Genomic DNA, 25281 nt, shown 5'->3' with positions numbered 1-25281 from the left:
GTTTATATTTGTCTTGGTCCCTGTGTCTACCCATCCGGCCCCAAAGGCTACATATGTTTATTGTTTTGCTGCTCTCTCCCACTCGTCATTCTGCCTGGGCAGGCTCACTGTGGGCTTCTGCTTTTGGCCCACGCACCTGTCTCCAATAACTCTGCTGTTGTTTCTTTGCCATTTAAGGCCGGTGCTCAGATTCTCTCAGTGCTGGATGATTGTGCGAGACACGTTAGTGTTAAGACTCAAGCTTTCATGAACGTTTTCTTTGTGAGTCTGTTTCCTCGTTGTAACTACCCTCTCCTGTAAACAGTTTCCCCGGACCTTTGTAATCTGCCGTTTGGGACGTGACTGAGTTGGTTTGTGGAACCGTGAGGTGGAGCACGGGTGAGAGAGAACCATTCCCTTTCTCCAACCTCCCTTTTGGACCCTTGGAACCCCGGATTTCCCCCACATGTATATATATCACACCTGGTGTTTGTGTAAATAAAGACCTGCATTGAACTGTGAATTTAAGTCTGCACCTGAGTCCGCTCTGTTGCATGTGACAATATTTGCATTTCAAGTTATGAAAATGATTCGTTAAACATGTTTGTGGTTGTTACTGTAAGAAATATAACTTTTTCTAGACAGATTTTATGTTTTTTGTCTGATTTTAGATCAATATGTCAAAATCAAAAAATCACTGTAAATTCAGACATGTGAGGTTGTGCTGCAAACAATGATAAATGGCCTGTACTTGTATAGCACTTTACTAGTCCCTAAGGACCCCAAAGCGCTTTACATATCCAGACATCCACCCATTCACACACACATTCACACACCGGTGATGGCAGCTACATTGTAGCCACAGCCGCCCTGGGGCGCACTGACAGAGGCGAGGCTGCCAGACACTGGAACCAGTAGTCTCCTGTAGTCTGGCTACACTCAGACTACAGGAGAGAACAAGAGGGCTCTACTAAAACATGTTTTATCATGTGTTTGTGACATCATGCTGATGTCAGCCTGATGACATCATCAGGTTTTATAGATCATGTGATGATGTCAGCAGTGTTAATATGTAAATCTAGTGCAGTATATTAATCTTTGTGTCAGTGTGAAGTCACATAATGTTGCTCTGAAAAAATAATATTTTAAAAAGCTCAAACAAAGAAAGTGTTCATGACCTTTGACCTTTGTATTTATTATCTTTACCCACATGATTGGAGCAGAACTGGAAATCTTTGGCTTCTATAACCTGTAAAAACTTCAGATTTTAAGATTTTTTCATGCAGTGTGTGATTTTGTGACACTTTGTGGTGTCATTGTGACGTCGTATTGAAAAAATAAACTGTGTGTTGTTCATCTCTCTTCATGTCCTTTCATATTAGATATTATACTTATTGAGAATAGAAATATTTCCTGCTATTATTTGCTGCTATTAGTATAATCATCATTACCATTTCATGATTGAGAGTGATGTTGCATTCAGATGCATTCAGATGTTCAAATATATTGGTATTATATTAGTCTTTATTACAAGTCCAAGGAGAACCACTTTAAACTGTGGAGTTGAATCTATAACCGAAATGCTTTTGAATTTATAATTTTAATGTTTATGCAGACTGCAGGGTGAAAGAGTAACTCTGTGCTAAAAGAAGACAGGAAGTTATATGTTTTGAAGTTACATGTTTTGCAGAAGTGAAACTGAAAGCAGAGTGAGTGCAAGCCAAAGAGCAGGGTGTTTATTATGCATTTATTGCGGATTAAGCTTTAAGTAGGTGGATTAGATTGAAACAGTTGTTTATATATTTTACATATAAGTCAAGATCAGTACACACAGGATGGCTTTAGCCTGGTTGCCTAAGTTGAGGTCAACTAAGGTGCAGAGAGCAGATGCAAACTCTGCACGCACAGACAGACGTGACATACACATACAGACACATATAGTTAGAGAGGTCATGACACGCACGCAGTACACAGCATGCATGCACGCCCTCGCACGTACGCGCACACACAGATAGACTCATTTAGTAGGTAAGAGTTTATGACTGCAAAGTTGTGCATGAGTGACATTTTGTGCAGAACGTGGACCAGATGTCCCAGAAGATAAGCGACAGCGAAGACAGCTGAGAGGAAGCGCTTGGCGTCGACCCGAAGAAGATGTTCTGTTTTAGACTATGTTAAGAGTCATTGTGGTTTTGGAGTGACGTATGCTTTGTTTAACTCTGCCTGGTAACAGGAAGACTGCCAACCCTATAAAAGTCTTTGTGCTGACGATTGTAGTCAGTCCAATACTGAATCTGAACAGTATTGGCTCCGCATATGTGTATTCATTAAAATGCCGTCTAATTGCACACCGGACCGGATCTGTGGTTATTTTGGATTCCTCTCTCAACATTTGAACCTTAACATTTGGGGGCATCGTCCGGTGAGAGAGAGGGAGGAATTTTGAGAGATCCGGGGTCCGTGGTAATTGGACGGGCAGACGGTAATCAGTGGTGAAAGTGAGCAGGTATTCCCCGGGGCATTTAAAGGTAAGACACTGCCTGTTGAAATATATTTCCAAAAGGTGTCACATTGGGCATGTCAAATTAAAAGTCTACTCACTGAAATTACTGGTGAAGGTCTGTTGTGATTGTGGTTTTGAGTTTGATGGGAATTTCATGAGCATGCTGGTTGAAGTAATGATAAGTGATAAGTAAAAGTACTGGGTTCAAGTCCCAAAGGAAAGGAAAAGAGTTAAAGTGAGTTCAAGTCTCACGTAGAACGTAGGGAAATTGGTCATTTCTGTGGGTTCAAGTCCCGCTGGACATTGGGTCTATCTTGTGATGGTCATCTCGTGGGTTCAAGTCCCCTATGTCCACAAAGGTAGATCTGCCTCAATCTTAATCCTGTTTTGGGCTTAGATTGTTGTTTCAAATTATTGTAAATTTTTCTAGGACGACAGCGGCGTCTGTTAAGAAGCGCACTTTTCTCCTTGGTAACGCTTGCGCTTGGGCAGGACGCTGACCCTCGACCTACCGCTGAGTAGGGATAGTACCGTCGACAGCGGGGGAGAACTTGGGAACCTCCAAAATTGCTAGGGGTTCAAGTCCCCTATTCTTGCGCTTTTTTGGCTACCTGTAAATTAAGTTAGGTTTAGAAAATCTGGAAAAGAGCAGTTCGAGTCTGGTCTGGTGAATTGGTCGCAAAAAACCTGGGGTTTGCCCGTTCGAGTCGGTTATGGTAAATTTATCGAAATTTGTAGGCGCTAAGAGGCCTAAAGAATCTGTGCAGTTGTAAATATAAAGACGTCTCTGTGTAATATAAAATATGAGATCTATGAGTAAGATCAGTCTCTGTGTCAGCAATGCACAGCCGGATGTGCACTGATGGTGTGTGTAAATGCAAATGAGGAGCGGTGACGCGCAGAGAGGGTGGTTTCAGTTTCGAGAGTATTGAGCTTTATGACTATTGTTTGCCAATATTGCTAAATGCCTGTATTTAAGAGGCTGGTGTTGCTTATCACGAGAGTATAAATACAGTTTGAATATATTAGTGTGGATGTATAGTAATTGACTGAATTTTGATAGATGTATATATCTTGAGCCATAAATGCTGTGTGTGTGGTGAGAAGCTGTGAGAATGATGAGAGGTTTCAACTTCTTTTTTTTTCTTTTTGACTTGCTCTTTCTGATTATGGAAGGCATGTCCAAGATACTCGTATGAAAGCGTATTTTGAGTGATTTTAACCGTGTGAATGCTGTCAGTATTTGATTTGAATGTCTCTGCATGATTTGTCTGAGTGAGTGAAAAAGGGAGAAGTTTGAGAGAAAGGGCAGTGTGTGTGAGACGAGTCATGGCGTCTGAAAGAGGTTAGAACATTTAAAAGTGGGTATGAAATATATTTCTTTTGTGATGTAAAGTAGGATGTTTTAAAGTTTGAAAGTGCTTGTAATTCAAGAAATGCATGAGTGATGGTATGAGAGGTTGAGTTTATTTTTATGTTTGAAAGAGCTCTATTTAAAAGTGTGTATGAAATGAGGGTGTATTGTTTTTAGACCAAGACTTAGTAAAACTAAAGAGGGTTTGTAGACTGTAAATATGAAAAAACAAGTGTTTGATTAATCTGTAGAAACAGGAAAGAGAAACAGGAAATACTGTGCTGCTGTGTGTGTGAGAGGAAGGTGTGTGTGTGACTGATGAGGTCAGGGGAGCACCCAGAGAAATAGACAGAGTTAAATTCTAAGAAGATGAAGCGAATGCATGTTTTAAGAAAAAGTAATAAAGTAATAAAATTATATTAATTACAGGGTTTAGAAAAGAGACAGACCGAGAGAAATAAATACATGAACTAACAATTACATTAATGAATTGAAAACGCACATACACAAACTGTTACATGTGAAATTATTGTTGGAAAGTTTAATAAAGAAAGCAGTTTACACTCCTTTAATTTCCAGAACCAGTGTGTCCCTAGACCTGATAACACCCTTGCCCAGTTGGCCCCTGTAGTAGGCGGGCATGGAAGGCTGGACAGCCCATGACGGGTAAGATCCCACCTCGAAACCCTGGGACAACCTAAGGCAAGGCGCAGTCACGATTGCTTGAACCTAAGTCCTGGAGTGACCTTGGAGTCACTGGAGGAGACGGGATTTAACAGGTAAGGCCACTGGGCACAGGCGGAGGGGAAATGTCATTAACAATGACCAGTGATGAGCCAGAGAGAAAACACACCCTGTCAAAAGGAGTTTGAAACACTGCAAAAGAAACATTTACAAGATCACAAAGATCATAAAGAAACATTTATAAAAAATCACACATACAAACAGAAAATGCACTAACCTTACAGAGATAAGCTCATGAAGAGTAATGCATAGATAGTGATTAAAACTTGGCTAAGAACACAAATATATGTAATTAAATCAGCCTGCTAATTTCATGAGGGTTAAAATGGTGTGAATGTTGAAGAAAATACACTTAAAACACACTTGGATAAAATAGAGTTGTTGTGGAATAACTCAAACGAAGCTGTATGACAAGGGAGTGAGTTATGGAAAAAAACAAAAGAAAAGTGATTAGTGTTTATAAGAGTGACTCAGGAGTGCTCTCGTACTGAGTGATCAAAACCAGTGATTAGTATAGAAAGAAAATGAAAATAATTCAATAATGTGATAAGGTTTAAACATGTATTTCTCTTGTCAAGTTGGCTGTTGAGCTATGACTCAGTATGCAAATTAGCTGGAGCAGAGACACTTCCTGTGTGCGTGTGTGTCGGAGGCTTTCAGTTCAAGAGAGCGGTGGCTGTTGAAGAGTATTTGGCGAAATATATACTGGTAAAGTATCAGGATATTTGATTACGGTGGTCAGGTCTGTCCAGAGGTGCAGATTTGGACAGGAAATTTATAATTTAGTGATGGTACGTTGTTGAAATCGGTTTAGATCTTATGCTGAATGAACACATGGCAAAGGGAGGAAGGGTGACATTGTGCAAACGGTCTTTGATCTTTTGACGAGGTTTTCAGTGCGTTGAATGGGTGAAATTTAAGATTGTTTAAGATTTTTTGGGGCTGTTGTTTTTCATTTTAATAGAGGGAGTTTTGATAAACATGGACATGTCTAAAAGGGCCCATAGTTTTTGTAACAGTGCACTTAGGAAAAACCTGTCAGGTGATTTTGTTTTGTACTTTGATGAGCTAATAATCAGCTCTCTTTTTCATTTTGTTCTAAGCAGGCCTGGAAGAGAGTGAACTGACGGCGCTGACAAAATTACCAAGTACGAAAATCAGGTGGGCTTTACAGATTATAATTGATTACAATCAGAGACTGAGTGGCGGCGAGTCCCTGTCTAAAAATGATTGCAGCGAGTCAATCCAGTCAAAAGTATAGAGAACTATTTTCCTAAAAAGGAAAACGAAATAAAACAAATGATTGAGCTCATTTTGCTGATGTGGAGCATCTGATGACGTGCGCAGAAGGCTGCAGATCAGCAAAAAATATCATGTGTGAATGCATGTGAGTGAATGTGAGTGACTGGACTAAGGTGGGAATGAATAAATGTGGACAAATTTATCATGTGAGGAAAAGAAAGGGGATGCTTTGTTTTGCTTTTGCCATAAGCAGGACAAGTGGGAGACTTAAATCTGGGGATGCTGATGTTCCCTTGAGTGAATTTCTGTTTTATTGATTTGGGTTAGACCATATTATTACATTATAAAATGCTAAAAGGGAAACATTGTTTGATGTAATTCAAGTTACCATTAACTGAGGTGATACATGATTAATAACTGTTCTGTTTAAGTTTATTTTTTGTCATGACACAGACTGGATCATATAGGGGGAGAGTTGAGTAAAGGTTTTGTTTCCAGGAAGTTCCAAGGATCCAGACTTTGCATGGAGCAACGATTTGGAGAAGATTTGACATAATAATTAAATTGATCTTATTCCTTAAACACAGGTTTTCAGGGCTGGAGCAAAATACCGGAGAGGAGGATGGCTGAAGTGTTCTGAGAAATGATATGATATGACTAACCTTTTTTCCTTTTGATTTCCTAAGCTTGGGTGAAGCATTTTGAGTTTTTTGCCACATGAGATGTGTCAAAAAAGAGAGGGGTTTAAGATTTAATTTGAAATGGGTTTTAGTATGATTTTATAACGATTGGGGTTGTTTGATAATTTCAATATGGTAAAACTGAGGCAGAGATTGTTAATTCTAAAAAAAGGAGTAAAAGGAACTGAATTCTGTTTAGAAGATAAATTGCTGGTGTTGATAAGAAGTTGTACACCAAACGTAAAGGGGAACTGTGGGAATAATAATAATGGGGAAAAATAGTAAAGATTTTACGAGTAGAAAATGTGGGATCTCTTTTTGATTTTTAAAATAAGTTGTTATAATGTAGGCTTTAGAAACAGATAGTAAATAGATTTATTTCTAGGGTAGAGGAGAGCTTTTATGAGGATGTTAAAAGTCTCGCTGACTCAAATGAATAATATTGGAGATTATATATGTAGAAAGGATTTTTTCTTACACATTGCAATCGTGCTCATTAACAGAGTTGATGTTCGGTCCAGTTAAGGTCATAAGCTTCGATGAGCGTTATGTCTCAGTCGATATAGTGTAGGGGACTTGGAGCAACAGAAGGATAAACAGCATTCACGCTTACAAACACATATGGTTTAAACATAGGTGAGGCCTAGGGCCTGAAATTCATTTAGCTTTTAACTGAATTTGAGTTGGCCCAATAACAAATGACAGAAAGAGGAACTGAATAGGAGTTTGGTTGTAACTAAACTGTGTGACATGTAAAATATTGGGATAACACATGCAGCTCTAAATTAGTCTTATTACATAAAATGCAGGTACAGAATAACAAATGCTTGTTGAAGTGACCAAGTTTTTGTTTAAAAACAGAAGCAAAGGGAAAAAGCTTATATATTTTGGTTGAGTCTGATAAAGTATAAATTAGAATGTATCATTACATTAAGAGCAGCAAAAATGAAATAAAATGATATATTAAAACAGGGTATAACGCAGGAAATGTGAGTTCCAAAATACAGTTAGAGTTCAGCTTTTAGCTATGATGAAGTTTATCTAGGAGCAATTAACTATGTGCTTACACTTAGTGATTAAAGTGGTTGTTTTTTAATGATTGTCTTGATACATTTTCTTGTGATAGGTGACTTTAGATGAGAGGCCCTTGCAGCAGTGACAGTTTTGTGCACAGGATGTTGATGATCAGATAAGGAGCAAGAGGAAGCACATGCAGAGACGTGCTTCCTTTGATCCTCTTAAAGGCAGTGCTTTTTAGAGTTTTACAATGCTGAGTACGGTTGAATGAGGTATAAAAATAAAAGTCAAAAACCAAATACGAAATTAGGTTCATGTTTTGAGTAATATTAGGTTGAATCAGGTTTGAATAAAGAGAACTAGAGAGGGTCAGAGCTAAGAACAGTGATCCTAATGTCCATGACGTCAGGGGTGGACAGGGAAGCAGCTGAATGGGCCGAGGAGTGACCCAACATAATGTATGGCGACCTCTGGTGTGCCAGAGGTCGAGAGAGGGGATTGAGAGGAGTAGGAATGTTTTGCTGCTATTATTTGCTGCTATTTTTATAATCATCATTAACATTTCATGATTGAGAGTGATGTTGCATTCAGATGCATTCAGATGTTCAAATATATTGGTATTATATTAGTCTTTATTACAGGTCCAAGAAGAACCACTTCAAACCGTGGAGTTGAATCTATAATTTTAAATGTTTCTGTGTAAACTGCAGGGACAGGAAATACACTCTGTGCCAAAATAAGACAGGAAGTACATGTTTTTGAAGTTACATGCTTTTGCAGAAGTGAAACCGAAAGCAGAGTGAGTGCAAGCTAAGAGCAGGGTGTTTATTTTGCATTTATCTTTGATTTAAGCTTTAAGTAGGTGGATTAGATTGAAACAGTTGCTTTATACATTTTACCTAGAAGTTAAGATCATTACACACAGGATGGTCTTAGCCTGGTTGCCTAAGTTGAGGTCAACTAAGGTTCAGAAAGCAGATGCAAACTCTGCACGCACAGACAGACGTGACATACACATACAGACACAAATAGTGAGAGAGGTCATGACACGTACGCAGTACACAGCATGCACGCGCCCCCGCACGTGCACGCACACACATATTAGATAGAGTCCTTCGAGTAGGTAAGAGTTGAATTATGTCTTGCTTGCGACTGCAAAGTTGTGCATGAGTGACATTTTGTGCAGAACGTGGACCTGATGTCCCCGAAGATAAGCGACAGCGAAGGCGGGCTGACAGGAAGCGCCTGGCGTCGACCCGAAGAAGATGTTCTGTTTTAGACTATGTTAAGAGTCATTGTGGTTTTGGAGTGACGTATGCTGTATAAATCTGCCTAACAACAGAAGAGGGGGTGGTACAATTCTCACCTCTATAAAGCCTTTGTCTAATTATTGTAAGTTTAGTTCGATGCTGAAATCTGCACAGCGGTCGGACTCACACATGTGTTCATTAAAATGCCGTCTAATTGCACACGCCTGGATCAGTGCTTATTTATGGATTCCTCTCTCAACATTTGAACCTTGACAGTTATTAGACGCTGCTCCAGCCACAGAGAATCCCCCGCCGCCCCGCCCTCTCCTCCCTGTGCCGCAAGCAGCAGGCGCACCTCGCAAACGGAGGGTGCCCTTACTCCCAGCAAATGGGCGGTATGTCATCCCTAATATGCGCTGGCTGATGTCGGGGCAGCATTTTTTCTTTTCTTTTTTTTTTGTTGATGCCCGTGATGCCGCCCCCCACCACGATGCCGCCCCGGGCAACCGCCCGTGTCGCCCGTATCTAAAACCGCTACTGCACGAATATGAAGAAATCTCTCTGCAAAGGAAAAACTACGGTGGTTAATTCTTTTTTTTTTTTTTAATTTTGTTATCCTGTAAAAGCTTTTTTTAGTGCTTGTTAAAAGAAAATTGTACATAATGTGATCAGTTACATGAAATGTGCCCTTTTATGGATCACTAAGCAAACCACATGTCTACGTGACCTATAACCTAATAACTTTTGTGATGATAAACGTATTTTAGCAACTAAGAGCTTCCTCTTTTCTGAGAACATACAGACGTAGAAAAGGGAAACCTCAGCTCCGAGTTTTTGTTATCTTTGTACACACGTGTAACCAGCTTGTATGAATAAAGAACGCAGACAGTGACAGAGCGCGAGTCCGTGAGTGCCTCTTGCAAGTACGAGTGCTCTATGACTGCCCTCGCAAGTAAAGACAACTGCAGTGTTTGTGTTTTCTTACTCAGGTGTCTCAGCTGAGGAACTGTGGGGCGATTCTTAGAAATCCCCTGTCAGTGCTGTTTGACATGTTGAACCAGTTAATGAAGTAAAGATTCATTGATTTTACTCATGCAGCTTCAGTCAGTCCAATAAACCCTGACTGTCGAGGTGCTCACTGAGACCGCCTCCCTGCAGCAGAGATGAACCTGAGATTTGAGTCTCTTCCTGTCACATGGATGGAGGATCGTTCACAGAGTGGAAATCTGCTCTGAAGCTGCTGTGAACAAACTGAAATGATGTTACTCGTCCTGCACTGATTCACTCTGAACTAGAGGCTGATTTGAACAGAGAGCAGACGAGACGAGTTCAGGATATTTGTGACTGGTGGAGGGTGACCATAGTGACCACGAGTGAGTTATCAGCTAAAGCTAGTTAGCTCGATTATCAAGCTGCATCAAAAGATGGTACAGGAGCTTCATACAGACTGTCATACCTGTTAATCAACATCCCCCCAGAAAACAGTCCAGAGGTCAGAGTACAGAAAATAATAATGCAAACTTTAAGCTTTAATACAATTTAAACAGGTGGACTATATAAGAAATAATAATATAATAATAATTACACACTGTACAGTTGTTATGAAGGGGGGTAGTAGCGAATGGGACCAGAGAAAGTTTGTTTGTCTTGTTTTTTTGTAGTGTGATGCAAACATGTTCATTTATTTTAACATGGAAGTCTGTGTGGCCTCACTCACTTTGGGTTTTCTCGCTCTCTGTGACTCAGTCTCTCTCTCAGGGCGGTGACCTGTCCAGGGTCTACCCTGCCTCTATGCAGTCGGTGAATTCAGCTATGTGATGGCTGCATGCAACCACACAATTGAGATACTTAGGTAATATTCATTTGGTCTCTTGTCTTATGTTTACCTCCAAAAGTTGAATCTGTTCATCTGGACGTAGCGTTTTGTGGGAGAAACGTTTCGTCACTCATCCAAGTGACTTCTTCAGTCTCAGCTGACTGCAGGTTTCCCCAAACCTTATAAACAGTACATTTGCATAATGACTGAAACCAGCCCACTGAAGGAACAATGGGCTGTGAGGTCAGTTCCTTAATCATAATTATGCAAATTCCCATGACCATTGATCAACAATCACTGACCAAAACCCACTGATCAAAGAACACTGATCAATGGCCATGAGTACCATTCACAGAGAGTTGGGGAATGGCTGCAATCACAGCATTGTAAGATGGCGAAAGATGTACCCTTAGGCCCCTCCTCGATTCAGAGATGGTCTTTCCTTTTCACGTAAATGGCCTCCTTGACTCGGCGCTCAAACCAGCGTTCCTCCCTGTCCAGGATGTGTACATCCTCATCGTTGAAAGAGTGTCCACTGGCCTGTAGGTGTAAATAGACTGCAGAGTCCTGGCCTGATGAGGTTGCTCTTCTGTGTTGTGCCATCCGCTTCACCAGAGGTTGTTTGGTTTCCCCGATGTATAAATCCTGGCAAATATGTTTACGTTATACTCTAAAGCTTCTGTGATCATAAGTTAACTAATTTGTTATTTTGAGTTTACCTGTAATGCATGACAGCACTAAGCTATAGCCCAAATGGTGGCAGAGACTCTGCTTTGCATTGTTTGTTGTTTTATATAGGTATGTTATATTGATTATATTTCTACTCTTTCTGAGTTACCTGACCTCCGCTCCAGTCCTTCCTGGTTTGGCTGAAAGAGGAGGCTGTGGGTGGAGCTGGTTTAAATGCAGAAGCCAATAAAGTGGACTGGACCATCTATTGTGATCATGCAGGGGGAATGGGGTTCTTCTTGAATGATGGTTAGCTGTTATCTCTTTAGTTTTCACCTTTGGTGTATATAATGGTTTATTCATTTGCTATATAACCGGAGCTGTTTCTCATTTGGGCAGGTCAGTTTGTTGAGTTATGTTTTTGTTAAGTGACTTTTGAGTAAAGTTCTGTTAAGTTAACCTCTTTTATGGGCCCACTTGGTTCTTAAAAAAGTTTATTTTTGTTATTTTGAATTTTTGTAATCATCTTGTCCTTTTTGGGGTATAATAAAACCCATTTTTTTGAAGATTACATTTGTGCCTGTGTGTTCCTGGCCGCTTGGATCCTGACAAGCTACAACTCTCATATTACAGAACTCATGTTAGAATCTCAGTCTATTCCTTCCTGTCTGTACTTCATTTCATTTCAGTTCTGGACTTATGCCTCGGCGCCCAAGCAGGTGTGACTTTCCCTACAACGATGCTCAACCGCCTGGTTGTGCACAAGGACAAAACATGGGGCTCTTGATGTGCTATGGCCGGATTCAATCCGTTGAGGAGGAGCGGTCCGGAGTCCCACTGATCCCCTGCAAGTGTCGGTTAAGCTCTCTCCTCGCTGGAGGACGCCCATCCTGTCAACCATGAAGGTGTTTCTGCCACCCTTCTTCAGATGAGGAAGAGGGGCTGGGTAGTTCAAGGTTCCAGGATTGTACAGAAGGTGATCGATTCATGCATACGCTGCAGAAAGTGCAGGGCCAAGCTATACACTCAGGTGATGAGTGATCCTCCTCCCGTACGCACTACACCAGCAGCCGCTTTCGAGTACACTACTTTGGACCTGTTTGGTCCGTGTTTTGTCAGAGGCAAAAGAAAGGAGTGATTATGATAGGGTAAGACTGTAACAAAACAATCTATACACATAAAATATGCATGTCACACAGTTGTAACTATCTTTTAGATTGGTTTTGTTCTGGATTTAGTGTTTATTTGCATGATTTTATTCTAATGACAATCTGACATTTCCCAATGTCGTCTACGTAACATCGGCTGCAGGAAATATTAAAAAATTTAAATTTTGTAGATATTGTAACGTTTATTTATAGCAGGTTTAAAAAAAAGTGCTGTGAGTCACACTGACAGATCTCTTCTTGTTTAAATAAATGTAAAAATGTATATTTGTAGATATTGTGAAGGTTTTTTTTTTTTTGCTTCCTTTAAACTTACTCACATGTTTGAGTTTTTGTCTTTCCCTGTTTTTTTTGTGATGTGTAGTTTTTTTTGTAATCATACACAGGCTGTGATGTGAGTCACACTGACAGATCTCTTCTTATTTAAATAAATGTTGTAGGTAAACTGATGGTGTCTCTTAGGCTTTACTTCTGTGTGGAAAATAGTTTTAGTTATAAACCAGCAGATGGTCTGAGGCTGATTTTCATTTCACTCTGATGGTCACAGAGAACAAAGAGATAAATGCCAATGAAACCAGAATAAGATTTACATAAAATGATTTAAAAACACATTTTAGCACATTTAACAGATGTGTGTAGTGTTTATAAAAACAGACAAAATCCTCACACACTGAAGTTTAGATGATTAATCTTCCTGCTGCTAATATATGAGTGATGTGTTTAAACTGAAGCAGGAGATTCACTCTCCCTCAGAAACTGTCAGACTTTAAAGGTTAAACAAAGATATGAGTTCAGCAGAAGGCAGTGTGTGTACAAACTCTGATCAGACAGGGTGGAGGTTCATCCACCCAACACGTGCTCCATGCTGCTGATTGTGATTGGGTGGAAGCAGATGATGTAAGTGTAAAACAATGAAGGAGTTATAAAACCTCAGCTCAGCAGTTAAGAACATTTGATTTATTTACAGTAAAAATGCCCACATCATTAAAATATAACAGCTAAAACCAATCCAGCAGTCTAGCCTTATACACATGACTGCAACAGTCTCTAGAACCATCACAGTAATCAGCAGCGATGGGAATAATGCCGTTCCTTTTTCAGTAACTAGTAATCCAACAGATTACTATTTCTGTTGTTACAATATCGTTACTGTCATTAACAAGAAAATGTGGATGCGTTACTATTTTTCAACACACAGACGGTTGAAGCTGTCTACAGCTTACCAGGAACTGCAAGTTGCTACATCAACCCAAGAAAACCCTGAATGTCAACATTTGTGTTAAAAGTGAGGACTTCAAACTATATACCAGTTTTTAAATTGAGTTGATAGATCGCGCTTGAAAGCACTTTCTGTTTATGACCCTAAAAAAAAAAGAGAGAAAAACAAAACAAAACAAAAAACACCTCCTACCTGTTAGTGGCAAAATGTCTACAAATCAAAAAATGATGTGGCAACATGGCATTTGGGTGTTTGGGAAGAGTGACGGCAGTGAGAGAGCAAAAAAAAGAGAAAGAGCAAGGGTTTGAGATGTGAGAGATTTGTGACATTTAGTGTGTTTGAAGTGTAGTTAGTGTGTAGTGTAGTAGAAACTGTTGTTTTGTGTGTCAGAACAATGAGGTGACTGCTGAATGTCACAGGTGCTGCCAAAAAGCTACCAAAGGCAGATTACAGTGTAAACACTGTGAAATACCTCCTGCTGTCAGGCCTGCAGGTATCAGGCTTCTGATGTTCTCCTTTATCTTATTAGTGGACAGAAATTATTTTTGGAGTGGCAAAAGTAATATGTGTGGCATCTTATTTGATGAAGAACACATGATTGTCCTTTAAATAGTTTGAAATCAGAATCAGAATTGCGTTTATTGGCCATGTATACGAGCAGACACATGCAAGGAATTTGATTCTGGTAGATGGTGACTCTCAAGCACAACAAAATATGAATTATATAACAGAATATAAATCACAACAATATGTACAAAACACAATACACCCACCCACACACACATAGATACACACACACGCACACACATACACGTGGATACGTACATGTACACATGTAATAATGTAAAAACAAAAAAAAAAAAAGAAAAGGTCTACTAAAATGAGGGGTACTGATTGATACAGCAATGCTGCTAATGTTAAACTTATGAATCGAACAAACCAACCATAAACCTGTTTTAAATGCAGGTGCTGCACAGAGCACAACCTGTTCAATCTGTTTGTGTGACTGACTCCAGCTCAGACAAAAGGCTGGGTCAGCTGGTTCAGATAAACAGGGCTCAGACAGCACTCAGCATTTCGTCACATATAATCTGATGTTAACTATCGTGGTCCCTCAGTCCTCGCCACATGACTGATTGTCTTTGTTCTCTGCCTCCTCCCTGGTTTGTGTGTTTGTACTGGGCGTTGTGCACTGACAATATGAGGCCTTTGTCCTGCCTTCTGGTTTCAACACACCTCCACATCTGTCTAATATTTTGAAACTCGAAAGGGATTGAGAACTAAAATAGTGAAAATAGTAAAATAGTGAAATGCCAGTATCCAGAAGACTCGTGTTTCTAAGCCAGTTGGCACCCATAATATGCGTAAGAAAAGTACAACAAGATTGTAGGTGAGCGGCTAGCTTGACTGTGACTTCGCATGGAGGCCTCACTTGACCACAGTCTTGCAACAGGCTGCTGCCCCACGGCTGTTGCATTTGACAGAGTTCTGATGGTCTCTGCTGAAGCTAATATATTGTTAAGTAATATGGCTGCTTCATTTAGCAACATGACTACTAGCAGGTTGCTGAGTAGACATCTGTATGTTTGAAATGTTCCACTTCTTCCTTCACTTTCCTTGTGAGGAAACAACTTGCTGTACAACTGAAAAGCCTTGGTTTTCAGTTATATGTATGCAGTGTTGGGGAGTAACGGAATACATGTACCATCGTTACGTATTTAGAATACAAAATATGAGTAACTGTATTCCGTTACAGTTACCGTTTAAAAAGGTGGTATTCAGAATACAGTTACTTTGTTGAAATAAATTGATTACATGGCGGTACTTTCCTGTTTCATATTGTCGCGGGTCAGGATTGCACTGGAAAAAATGGCCCTCCAAAAACAAGAAAAAAAAAACTTAATACAAGATATTTTTGCTTGAAATAAGTGAAAAAAATCTGCCAATGGAACAAGTGAAAATTCTCTTGACAAGATTTCTTGAAATAAGACAGTTTAATAAGCCTTACAAGATCTTGAAATTAGCCGGAAAAACTCATTCTTAGCTATATTTTACTAGTGTTGTGAAGTTTGTGTGTCTCATAATAAGTTTGTGACGCTCAAAAGTAGCATTTTCCCCTCAAAAGTAGCTTCTTTTTTTAAACCTTCCAACATCACACTCTTTGTTTTAAGTGTATATAACTTATTTTGAGTTCTAAAATGTGACACTGTTCTAGATTTAAGTACAACACCTTACTTGAAATAAGATTAGAAACTGGCATTTTGAGACAAAATTTATTTAAGTTAGCATTTTTTTACTAGTATTTTTGTAATAATTCTCCATTTCTAGTGCATTTACCTTTCTATACAGCAGTAATACTGTTCTAGATTCAAGACATTTACCTACTACTTATAAGACAAAAAAATGAAAACTATAGATTTGCAGAGCAGCAACTTTATTGGTAAAGCCCCATAAACAGAGAGGACTGCATTAAAGAAGCCATTTTGCAGTGACTTTTTGTTCTGCCCAATCTGGCCCTTAATACACTGCTAAAATCTGTGCATTGCACAGGCACAATTCAAAGCACATACAAACACACTGCTAGGCATACTAAAACTAGAACCTTTTTGTGTCTGTCCTCCTCGCGAATAGTATTTGAATCAATAAATGCTCTTCTGGCTGAAAATTCCAAATCCAGGAGCTGAGAGACATCCTGGTGGTTTGGGTTTTTTCTTTTAAACAAAGTTTGTAGGGTCTCGTAGTGTTTGGCCAAGGTTGCTGGACAGTGGGTGTCTGGACTGTTGATATCTGCAGGCTTGTTTGCTGCAAGACACATAATTACATAAATAATGTCTCTCACTTAAAAAAAAAAAAAATCTTATGTCATTAAAATGACAAATGTCAGAAATATGCCATAAAAAATATAGACTATACTTTAATGGAGTGAAATCTTAAAAAAAAACAAAAAAAAAAACAAAAAAAAAAAACTACAGCTCTGAACTTAACTATTAAATACTTATTCATTTTTCAAAATATTTACCATGTAAATGCCAATTTACATATGGTCATGCAATCATATACAATTATATGTAGGCACACAAGTGCACCCCTACAAAGATGTGCACACACACACACACACACACACACACGAGGCAGTTGGATGGACTCACTATTAGGACTTGGCAGGGTAGAGGGTTCTTCTTCAAGTAGGTTTTGTGCTTTCCTTTTTCCTTAAAGACATAGCAAAGAGATATTTTGTGTCAGGGTAATACATTTTAAAAATTATTTTGGAACCTAAATTAAAAAACAGTTAAAAAGAGACAAAAAAAAAAAGCCTCTAGTGATGCACATTGTTTTTTAAAAACATTACTTTACATGATATACTGAGTGGTTATAGACAGTGATGTTGGACAGACTTATAAACACACCACAGTACCCAGCTCTTTAAATTTATAATATACTGGCTTTTATTAATACCAATCCTTTATTAACATTAATTTCCACAGAAATGTTAACAAACTGATGATAAAACAGGAAAAATGTGATGTAGTTATCATTTTCTGATGCCCATTTTAAAGCCTTTTACTTCTGTCATGTCAGGACTGCCACCTTGACTCAACATGCAGGTATATTTGTTTTATTTTTTTATGATGACCACACAGTGACCAGTTTGTAAATGTAAAGTTGAAACTCACCTTCTAACTCACTTGTTTTACTGGCCGACTCTGGGCTGCTCCTCCCTTCTGTGGACAGATCCAGAATGATTGTTGAGTCACTTGAATCCATTTCTTCTACGTCACTTGGCTGATCAAGACGTCGCCTCTTGGCAGAGCTGCAAAGATTAGTCAGTTAATCAATTAGTTATCAACTATAAATTCAATCAATTCATATCTTTATTGTATAGCCATTTTCATATATGCTAAGTGTAACACAAAGTGCTTCTTCCTTTTATGCTAAAACAGGTGAGGAAACTAAAGGCAGGTCACCAAATACTTGATTGATCATTTTGGATCACTTCTTTCTTTCTTTCTTTCTTTCTTTCTTTCTTTCTTTCTTTCTTTCTTTCTTTCTTTCTTTCTTTCTTTCCTTAATAAAATGCCCAAATATGATTTTAGCTTTTTTGTTTGTCCTCTATCGTTGAAATTAAAATTGTCAGGTTGTGGACAAAAGAAGACTTTTGAGGAAAAACTTTCACAACTTTCAGACATCGTACTGACTAAACAACTTATCAACTAATGAGGAAAATGAATAACAGAATTATCACTGCTAAAATTTAAATTAATTAGTTGCAGCCTTACCTCTTTGAATGTCTCCCATCTGGAGTGGCTTTTTGGGGGGATCTCACATTTTGCAGTCTTTTGTTTAGCTGTGTGTACACGGTAACCTGTATAGGACATTTAATAAATTTTTCCAACCACTACTAAAATGTCCAACATGAAACACTTTGGTATTGACGTGGATGCATTTCACTTACCCATGTATTCTTGATGCCTTGGTCCTGTAGCATAGGGTAGTACTGTACTATTCTCTTTGCCATTGCTGTAATTTCTGGTTTTGACGGGTATCTATGCGATTCTCCATCCCCTTTTGCCCTCAGGATTGCAATCATACTAGTCATGGTGTTTCGGATGAGCCAACATCTGAGCTCCTTTGACATTTTGCAGCAGCGCTCTTCACCTTTCTTTGACAACTCAAAGTATTGTTGGCGGACTTGCTCAAGCTCAGTGTCAGTGTGCAATACATATTCTGGATAGAATAACTTCACAACCTTTTCAGGGCTTGTGCATTTTGCAGGAGTTGCATTTACAGTAGTGGATGTCTGTTGCTTGGGTGACTCATTAATGGAGGAGCTGCTTGAAGATTTTGAGTCATCTTGGCCAGATTCCTGTAAAATAAATAATGAATAAAAGCAAAATGCAACATCTTTGTGTGTGTGTGTGTGGGGGGGGGGGGGGAATAGTGAACAGCCATTCAACTCTGCCCACGGTTAAACTAGTTGTAATCGGTGGTTTGATCACATTCCAGAGTTGAGAAACTGGTGAACTGATTTGACAATCACACTGGTTGTTACTCTGCAAGTGTTTTCTATGATGGACGGTGGTTCCTACAATGTAAGGCAGCTTCAGGGGGACAATATTTTCTATTCACAACTAAGTGACCATAGACTGACCATGATGTGACTTATTTATCAAAGTTGAGGTTTGCAGATTGATTTATTCAATACCATAATTTTGATGTAAAAAAAAAAAAAAGTGTTATACTTCACAAGTCTATAAAATTCCCTCTTTAAATTGTAATGATTACCTATATTGCACCCTTCAATTCTATATAAGAACATACAAAAGAAAATTCAGGTAACAGTAGTATATGTGGTTTGTAGTATTTTAGTTGTGATTAATCACAGAGTCGTGTTGTGATTAACTGAGTGCATTTTGTTAATCAGTTGACAGCCCTCATTAATAGCAGGTTGATAGCAGGTTCATTCCATTATTCCCTTAAAATAAAACGGGTAGATTTGGTGACTGGTGTTAAAACAAAAAAATAATTACAAAAGGAACAAAAACACGACGATGCCAATTTTAAGAGGTGGTGAGTGACTGAGAAACTGACCTCCAGTACATCCTGACAGGCACGCCAGACAGCTTTTCTCCGTAAAAAGTTCTCTGGGCCTGGGAAAAGATCCTAGAAGTCTTCACGAGACAGGGTGCCCATCATTCCCTCGCTGATGTTTGCAGCTATGAACACATTGGAAGAAAAACATAGCAAGATGAAATTATGCCCTAAAAAGGAAACTGCATGAGAGACGAGACTATGAAAGTTGACACTTCATTAAAATTTTGTTGCTATTGCTAACTAGTTTAGTATAGAAATGTGGATACCTCATTGTCTGCTACTGTTTTTTGTATAGAGCTAATGATCAACATGCTAAAAAGACTGTACTTAAGTAAAAGTAGTGTTACTTCAAAATAAAATGAAGTAGAAGAAAAAAGTATTCTCCTCAAAAAAATTACTTAATTAAATTAAAAAAATATATATCTGCTGGGCTAACTGCTGTGGAAAAATTCTGTTTACAGACAAACATAAATCATCACACTACTTTAGTAGCATTGTTGACCTCATTTTTTATATATTGGACACTGAATTTTTATCCAGCTTTAGGTATTATTAAAGGAACTGAGCTTTTTTGAATCATTCAGGTAAATAGGTTTACATAGGTCGCTATCATGTTTACATATAATGTGTTCAAGGTCCACTTAGAGAATGACTATTAGGCAAAGCAAACCAAAATGACATGATTTGTTCAGAGTTACTGTCAAAAAAAATTTAAACGCACAAAAAAATACTCATCTTCACATTAATAAAAGCATTAAAGTCAATATTACTTTTATTGTCAGTATTGGTTATTTTTTTAAAGGTGAAACTACTAAATATAACATTTCAAATTGTCAGTAACTTGTCCGACAGTAAATAACTGACATAACTAATTACTTTCATACAAACCAATCAGTAAGTTATTTTGTATATTTTTTAAATGAGTAATCAGTTATAAATAACTATTTACATTTCTGAAGTAACAGTAAGACTACTGACAACATTAACTGTTACTTTTTTTTCTAAAACTATCTTTTGTTTTTCTTTTCTTGACCTTTTTTTCTTAGTAACTCCGGATTTTAAATTTTCAGGAAATGTCACAAATGAGCCAATAAACAAGTAATTCAATTTTGGTTGTGATCAGGCATGATCAAGGAATTTAAACTATACTGTACTGAACTCTCCATGTGCTTTGCTAGTCTTATTAATCTATTATCAAGTACTGCTTTGTTTGTCATTTTAGTTGTCATTTTAAAAGCTCAAATTAAAGACATCAGTCAGTAAAAATACATCTACCTTGTACCTTATGGGCATGAATCTAGCTAACCAATGAATGCAATATTGTTTGGTGATTGCTACCTATCAACGCAATTATTTATTTCTGTTTTAATAGATATATTTTTGTTATTCTGTTTCAGAGTGGATTTCAAGAAGATGGAGAGGGTCACCTGAATCTTGACATTTATAAACATGCAACTGCATTTCTTCTTCAAGCCAAGGAAACCCATCGACTGACACAGGTAATTTATGCCATTAATTTTCCATTGAATTGTATTTCATTGTTAGAGAACCTAAAAGCAATATGCTTAACTTATGCTTAACAGTGCTCAAGCTATAACTTGGGCACTATTCAGACCTGGCATCCTGAATGATCTGATCATAAATGGACAGCTTTAGGTATGTGAGTGAAACACCTGACATTAGAATGTGTCTCCATGTACTTCATGGGTGACCACTCAGATCTCACTCCCCCACTATATATGGAAATAGACATGTATGTTGCATCCAAAATCTGCCTATCACTATACAGGGAGTGCAGAATTATTAGGCAAGTTGTATTTTTGAGGAATAATTTTATTATTGAGCAACAACCATGTTCTCAATGAACCCAAAAAACTCATTAATACCAAAGCTGAATGTTTTTGGAAGTAGTTTAGTTTGTTTTTAGTTTTAGCTATTTTAGGGGGATATCTGTGTGTGCAGGTGACTATTACTGTGTATAATTATTAGGCAACTTAACAAAAAACAAATATATACCCATTTCAATTATTTATTTTTACCAGTGAAACCAATATAACATCTCCACATTCACAAATATACATTTCTGACATTCAAAAACAAAACAAAAACAAATCAGCGACCAATATAGCCACCTTTCTTTGCAAGGACACTCAAAAGCCTGCCATCCATGGATTCTGTCAGTGTTTTGATCTGTTCACCATCAACATTGCGTGCAGCAGCAACCACAGCCTCCCAGACACTGTTCAGAGAGGTGTACTGTTTTCCTCCTTGTAAATCTCACATTTGATGATGGACCACAGGTTCTCAATGGGGTTCAGATCAGGTGAACAAGGAGGCCATGTCATTAGTTTTTTTCTTCTTTTATACCCTTTCTTGCCAGCCACGCTGTGGAGTACTTGGACGCGTGTGATGGAGCATTGTCCTGCATGAAAATCATGTTTTTCTTGAAGGATGCAGACTTCTTCCTGTACCACTGCTTGAAGAAGGTGTCTTCCAGAAACTGGCAGTAGGACTGGGAGTTGAGCTTGACTCCATCCTCAACCCGAAAAGGCCCCACAAGCTCATCTTTGATGATACCAGCCCAAACCAGTACTCCACCTCCACCTTGCTGGCGTCTGAGTCGGACTGGAGCTCTCTGCCTTTACCAATCCAGCCACGGGCTCATCCATCTGGCCCATCGAGACTCACTCTCATTTCATCAGTCCATAAAACCTTAGAAAAATCAGTCTTGAGATATTTCTTGGCCCAGTCTTGACGTTTCAGCTTGTGTGTCTTGTTCAGTGGTGGTCGTCTTTCAGCCTTTCTTACCTTGGCCATGTCTCTGAGTATTGCACACCTTGTGCTTTTGGGCACTCCAGTGATGTTGCAGCTCTGAAATATGGCCAAACTGGTGGCAAGTGGCATCTTGGCAGCTGCACGCTTGACTTTTCTCAGTTCATGGGCAGTTATTTTGCGCCTTGGTTTTTCCACACGCTTCTTGCGACCCTGTTGACTATTTTGAATGAAAGCGCTTGATTGTTCGATGATCACGCTTCAGAAGCTTTGCAATTTTAAGACTGCTGCATCCCTCTGCAAGATATCTCACTATTTTTGACTTTTCTGAGCCTGTCAAGTCCTTCTTTTGACCCATTTGCCAAAGGAAAGGAAGTTGCCTAATAATTATGCACACCTGATATAGGGTGTTGATGTCATTAGACCACACCCCTTCTCATTACAGAGATGCACATCACCTAATATGCTTAATTGGTAGTAGGCTTTCGAGCCTATACAGCTTGGAGTAAGACAACATGCATGAAGAGGATGATGTGGACAAAATACTCATTTGCCTAATAATTCTGCACTCCCTGTATTTCCTTAGCATAAGCTAAGAATAGAGACAACATAATACACACAACACAAATTTTCACTTTGCATTTCCACCTATGATCCGATTCCTCAAAATGCATTATAATTAAGTGAAAACAAGGTCTTAACGTTGCATAAGGTAATATTATTCTTTACAACAAAAAAATTGGGTGGTGGAGGTAACTTATTTTGCTCATTGCATCTCACTAACTTTATGTAACTGAAGGGTTCCATTTTCAAAAATTGTGTCTCTGTGAGTTTGCATGTTGACTGTGTTTTCATATGAATTTTGTAATTAAGGATTTTCTTTTGTTTTTTCCTCTTCCACAGAGAGCTGTTAACCACATCGTGAGTGGAATCCAGCAATATCAGGCCGTATTATAGGAGCACCTAAAACAAGAAATGAGTGACATGATTGAGAGACATTCTGGGGACCTGGATCAACTAAAGAGTGATGCAATGGGGGTATTTGACCAGTTTGTTGACCCTCTCACTCAAATTGCTTCCACCCATTTGCAGGACAAGACCATCAAAGAACTGTTAAAACCAGTTGAACCAGAGATTATTGTCACAAAACAAACAGTGTGTTATTCGAAGCGTGGAGACTCCAGAGTTCTTGCCATTAAGGACCATTGTTTTCATTACATACCGTTGGTGAAAAGTTTGGAGCAGCTGCTATCACATCCAAGAATGCTTGCAATGATTGATGAGAGGCCAAAGCCATGCAAGGATGGCCAAGTTGTCACTCCAAGTGGTGAGAGGACAATTCATGGGGCACTCATATCTGTGTGTGGAGACACTCTAGCTCAGCATGAAGTGGCTGGATTTAAGGAAGGAGTGGGTTTTGCCTACAGTAAATGCAGGCACTGCGACTGCCACTTTGAAGACATGCAGGAAAAATTTAATGAAGATTTGTTTGTTAAAAGGACCATGGCCAGTCATAACAGGCAATGTAATGACATTGAGAAGGCAAGTACTGACTTTCTGAAAGACAATCTAAAAATAACGTATGGTATAAACAGGAGAAGCAAGTTAACAGAATCTCCTCACGTTGATATAATCAATCAAACCCCACAAGACATCATGTATGTTATTCTTGAAGGCGTTGCCCCATATAAAATCAAATGTGTTTTAAAGAATCTTGTGCTTTCAGGGCAAATGAACTTAGATTCATTCAATAGTGCAATTCTGTGTTTCTCTTATTCTCCTGTTGATGTGAGGATAAGCCTTGCCCCCATATCTGTCAGTGCGCTGTCATCAAATGACAAAAATTGAAACAGTCAGCTGGGCAGATGCTGGTTTTCTTAAAGATCCCTCCATTTCTTATGGACAAAATTGGAGAAAATCATTACACACAAATGCTACGTAACATGTTAGAGATCATAAAAATTCTGTTTTCACCTATTATTGCTGTCTCAACTCTCTCCAGACTGAAGCTTTTAATAGAGCAGCATTTAAAACATTTCAAACAACTGTTTCCAGATAAAAATATTATACCTAAACAGCATTATTTACTGCATCTTCCTTCTCAGATTAAGGTTCTTGGTCCTACAGTGAGGCATATGTGTATGCGCTTTGAGTCAAAACATTGTTTCTTCAAGCAGTGGGCTCTGAAAAGTAGTTTTAAGAATATTTGTAAATCTCTTGTGAAGCACAACCAACTTTATGAATGTAGTCAGAATGTGCATTTTTTCAAGTGAAGTCGACATGGGTCCAGCCAAAGAGGTGAAAAATGTTCATTATGTAGAAGGCAAGATTAAAGACTTCATTGAGCAAGTTGAACATGTAGTTTCTGTACAGTGGATTATGCTACATGGAAATAAGCATTCATGTGAAAAATCTTTGGTTATTTCTGATGTCATAAATGATGCTCCAGAGTTTGCACTTGTTAAAAACATCTATATTGTAAATGCATCTGTGTATTGTTTTGAATGCCAGCCTCTCTCTACAGTTGGGTGGAATGATCAGTATTTAGCTTATGAGGTAGACGTTCCCTGTCTAGCTCAGGCAAATATTTTTGTGGATGCTGGAAATCTTATTGATTATACAGCATACCACTATGTAAACTTTAATAACAGCAAGTACATTCCAGTGAAGTATGATCTCACTGACATCATCAAACATTATTCTTGAGTCTTTTGTGAATATGTGGGTTGAAATAATGTTTTTAAACACTGGCAAAAAAATTATTGTTCTATTTACTTTTTATTTTACTTTTGGCGCAATCTGTTCAGTGCAACACAACTGAGAGGGAAACAATTTCAATGTCACATTGATATGGTTTGACTGGTATGTAAGAAAAATAAATACACTGTGCTTAAGATACTAAGACTCATAATAATGCAATGTTGGGCATGTTATTAACCTGCAGTTCTCAATAAAGTAGATTTGATGTCCTGATTCAAGTTAGGTCTATTTCTTGGAACAAGATGATACAGCTTTTACAAATAACACAGCAGCTTAAAACGTTTATGAAATGCCAAAAAAGCTTGTTTCGTGTGAGATATGACTCAAAACAATATGTTTTCAAGAGTTTTTCACTTAACAAGATATCCAAGATGCACTGTCTAAAAACAAGTTCCTATATCTCACTGAAACATTACTCTTTAGCTGATTATGGCTTATTTTAAGTGTGATTAGATATTTTGACTTGAAATAAGACAAATATACTTGGTAAGATTTTGAGTTTTTGCAGTGTGTTTGGT

General features: G+C 38.4%; 1 protein-coding gene across 1 annotated transcript in view; it reads right to left on the bottom strand.

The window, feature by feature from the left end:
• LOC120434398 overlaps positions 1–19395 on the bottom strand; it is a 37264-nt gene extending 17869 nt beyond the window's left edge. The window contains exons 1-6 of the mRNA XM_039602471.1: positions 19229–19395; positions 18093–18503; positions 17917–18002; positions 17314–17450; positions 16789–16848; positions 16242–16441 (exon numbers count right to left, since the gene is read on the bottom strand). Coding sequence (XP_039458405.1) covers positions 16242–16441; positions 16789–16848; positions 17314–17450; positions 17917–18002; positions 18093–18275 — 666 coding nt within the window. The 5' untranslated portion in view covers positions 18276–18503; positions 19229–19395. The remainder of the gene's footprint in view (positions 1–16241; positions 16442–16788; positions 16849–17313; positions 17451–17916; positions 18003–18092; positions 18504–19228) is intronic.
• Between the last annotated feature and the right edge of the window lie 5886 nt (positions 19396–25281).

The sequence above is a fragment of the Oreochromis aureus genome, linkage group 3 (assembly GCF_013358895.1).
Source record: "Oreochromis aureus strain Israel breed Guangdong linkage group 3, ZZ_aureus, whole genome shotgun sequence".
Classification (NCBI taxonomy): Eukaryota; Metazoa; Chordata; class Actinopteri; order Cichliformes; family Cichlidae; genus Oreochromis; species Oreochromis aureus.
This window is presented reverse-complemented; position numbering and strand designations above follow the sequence as displayed.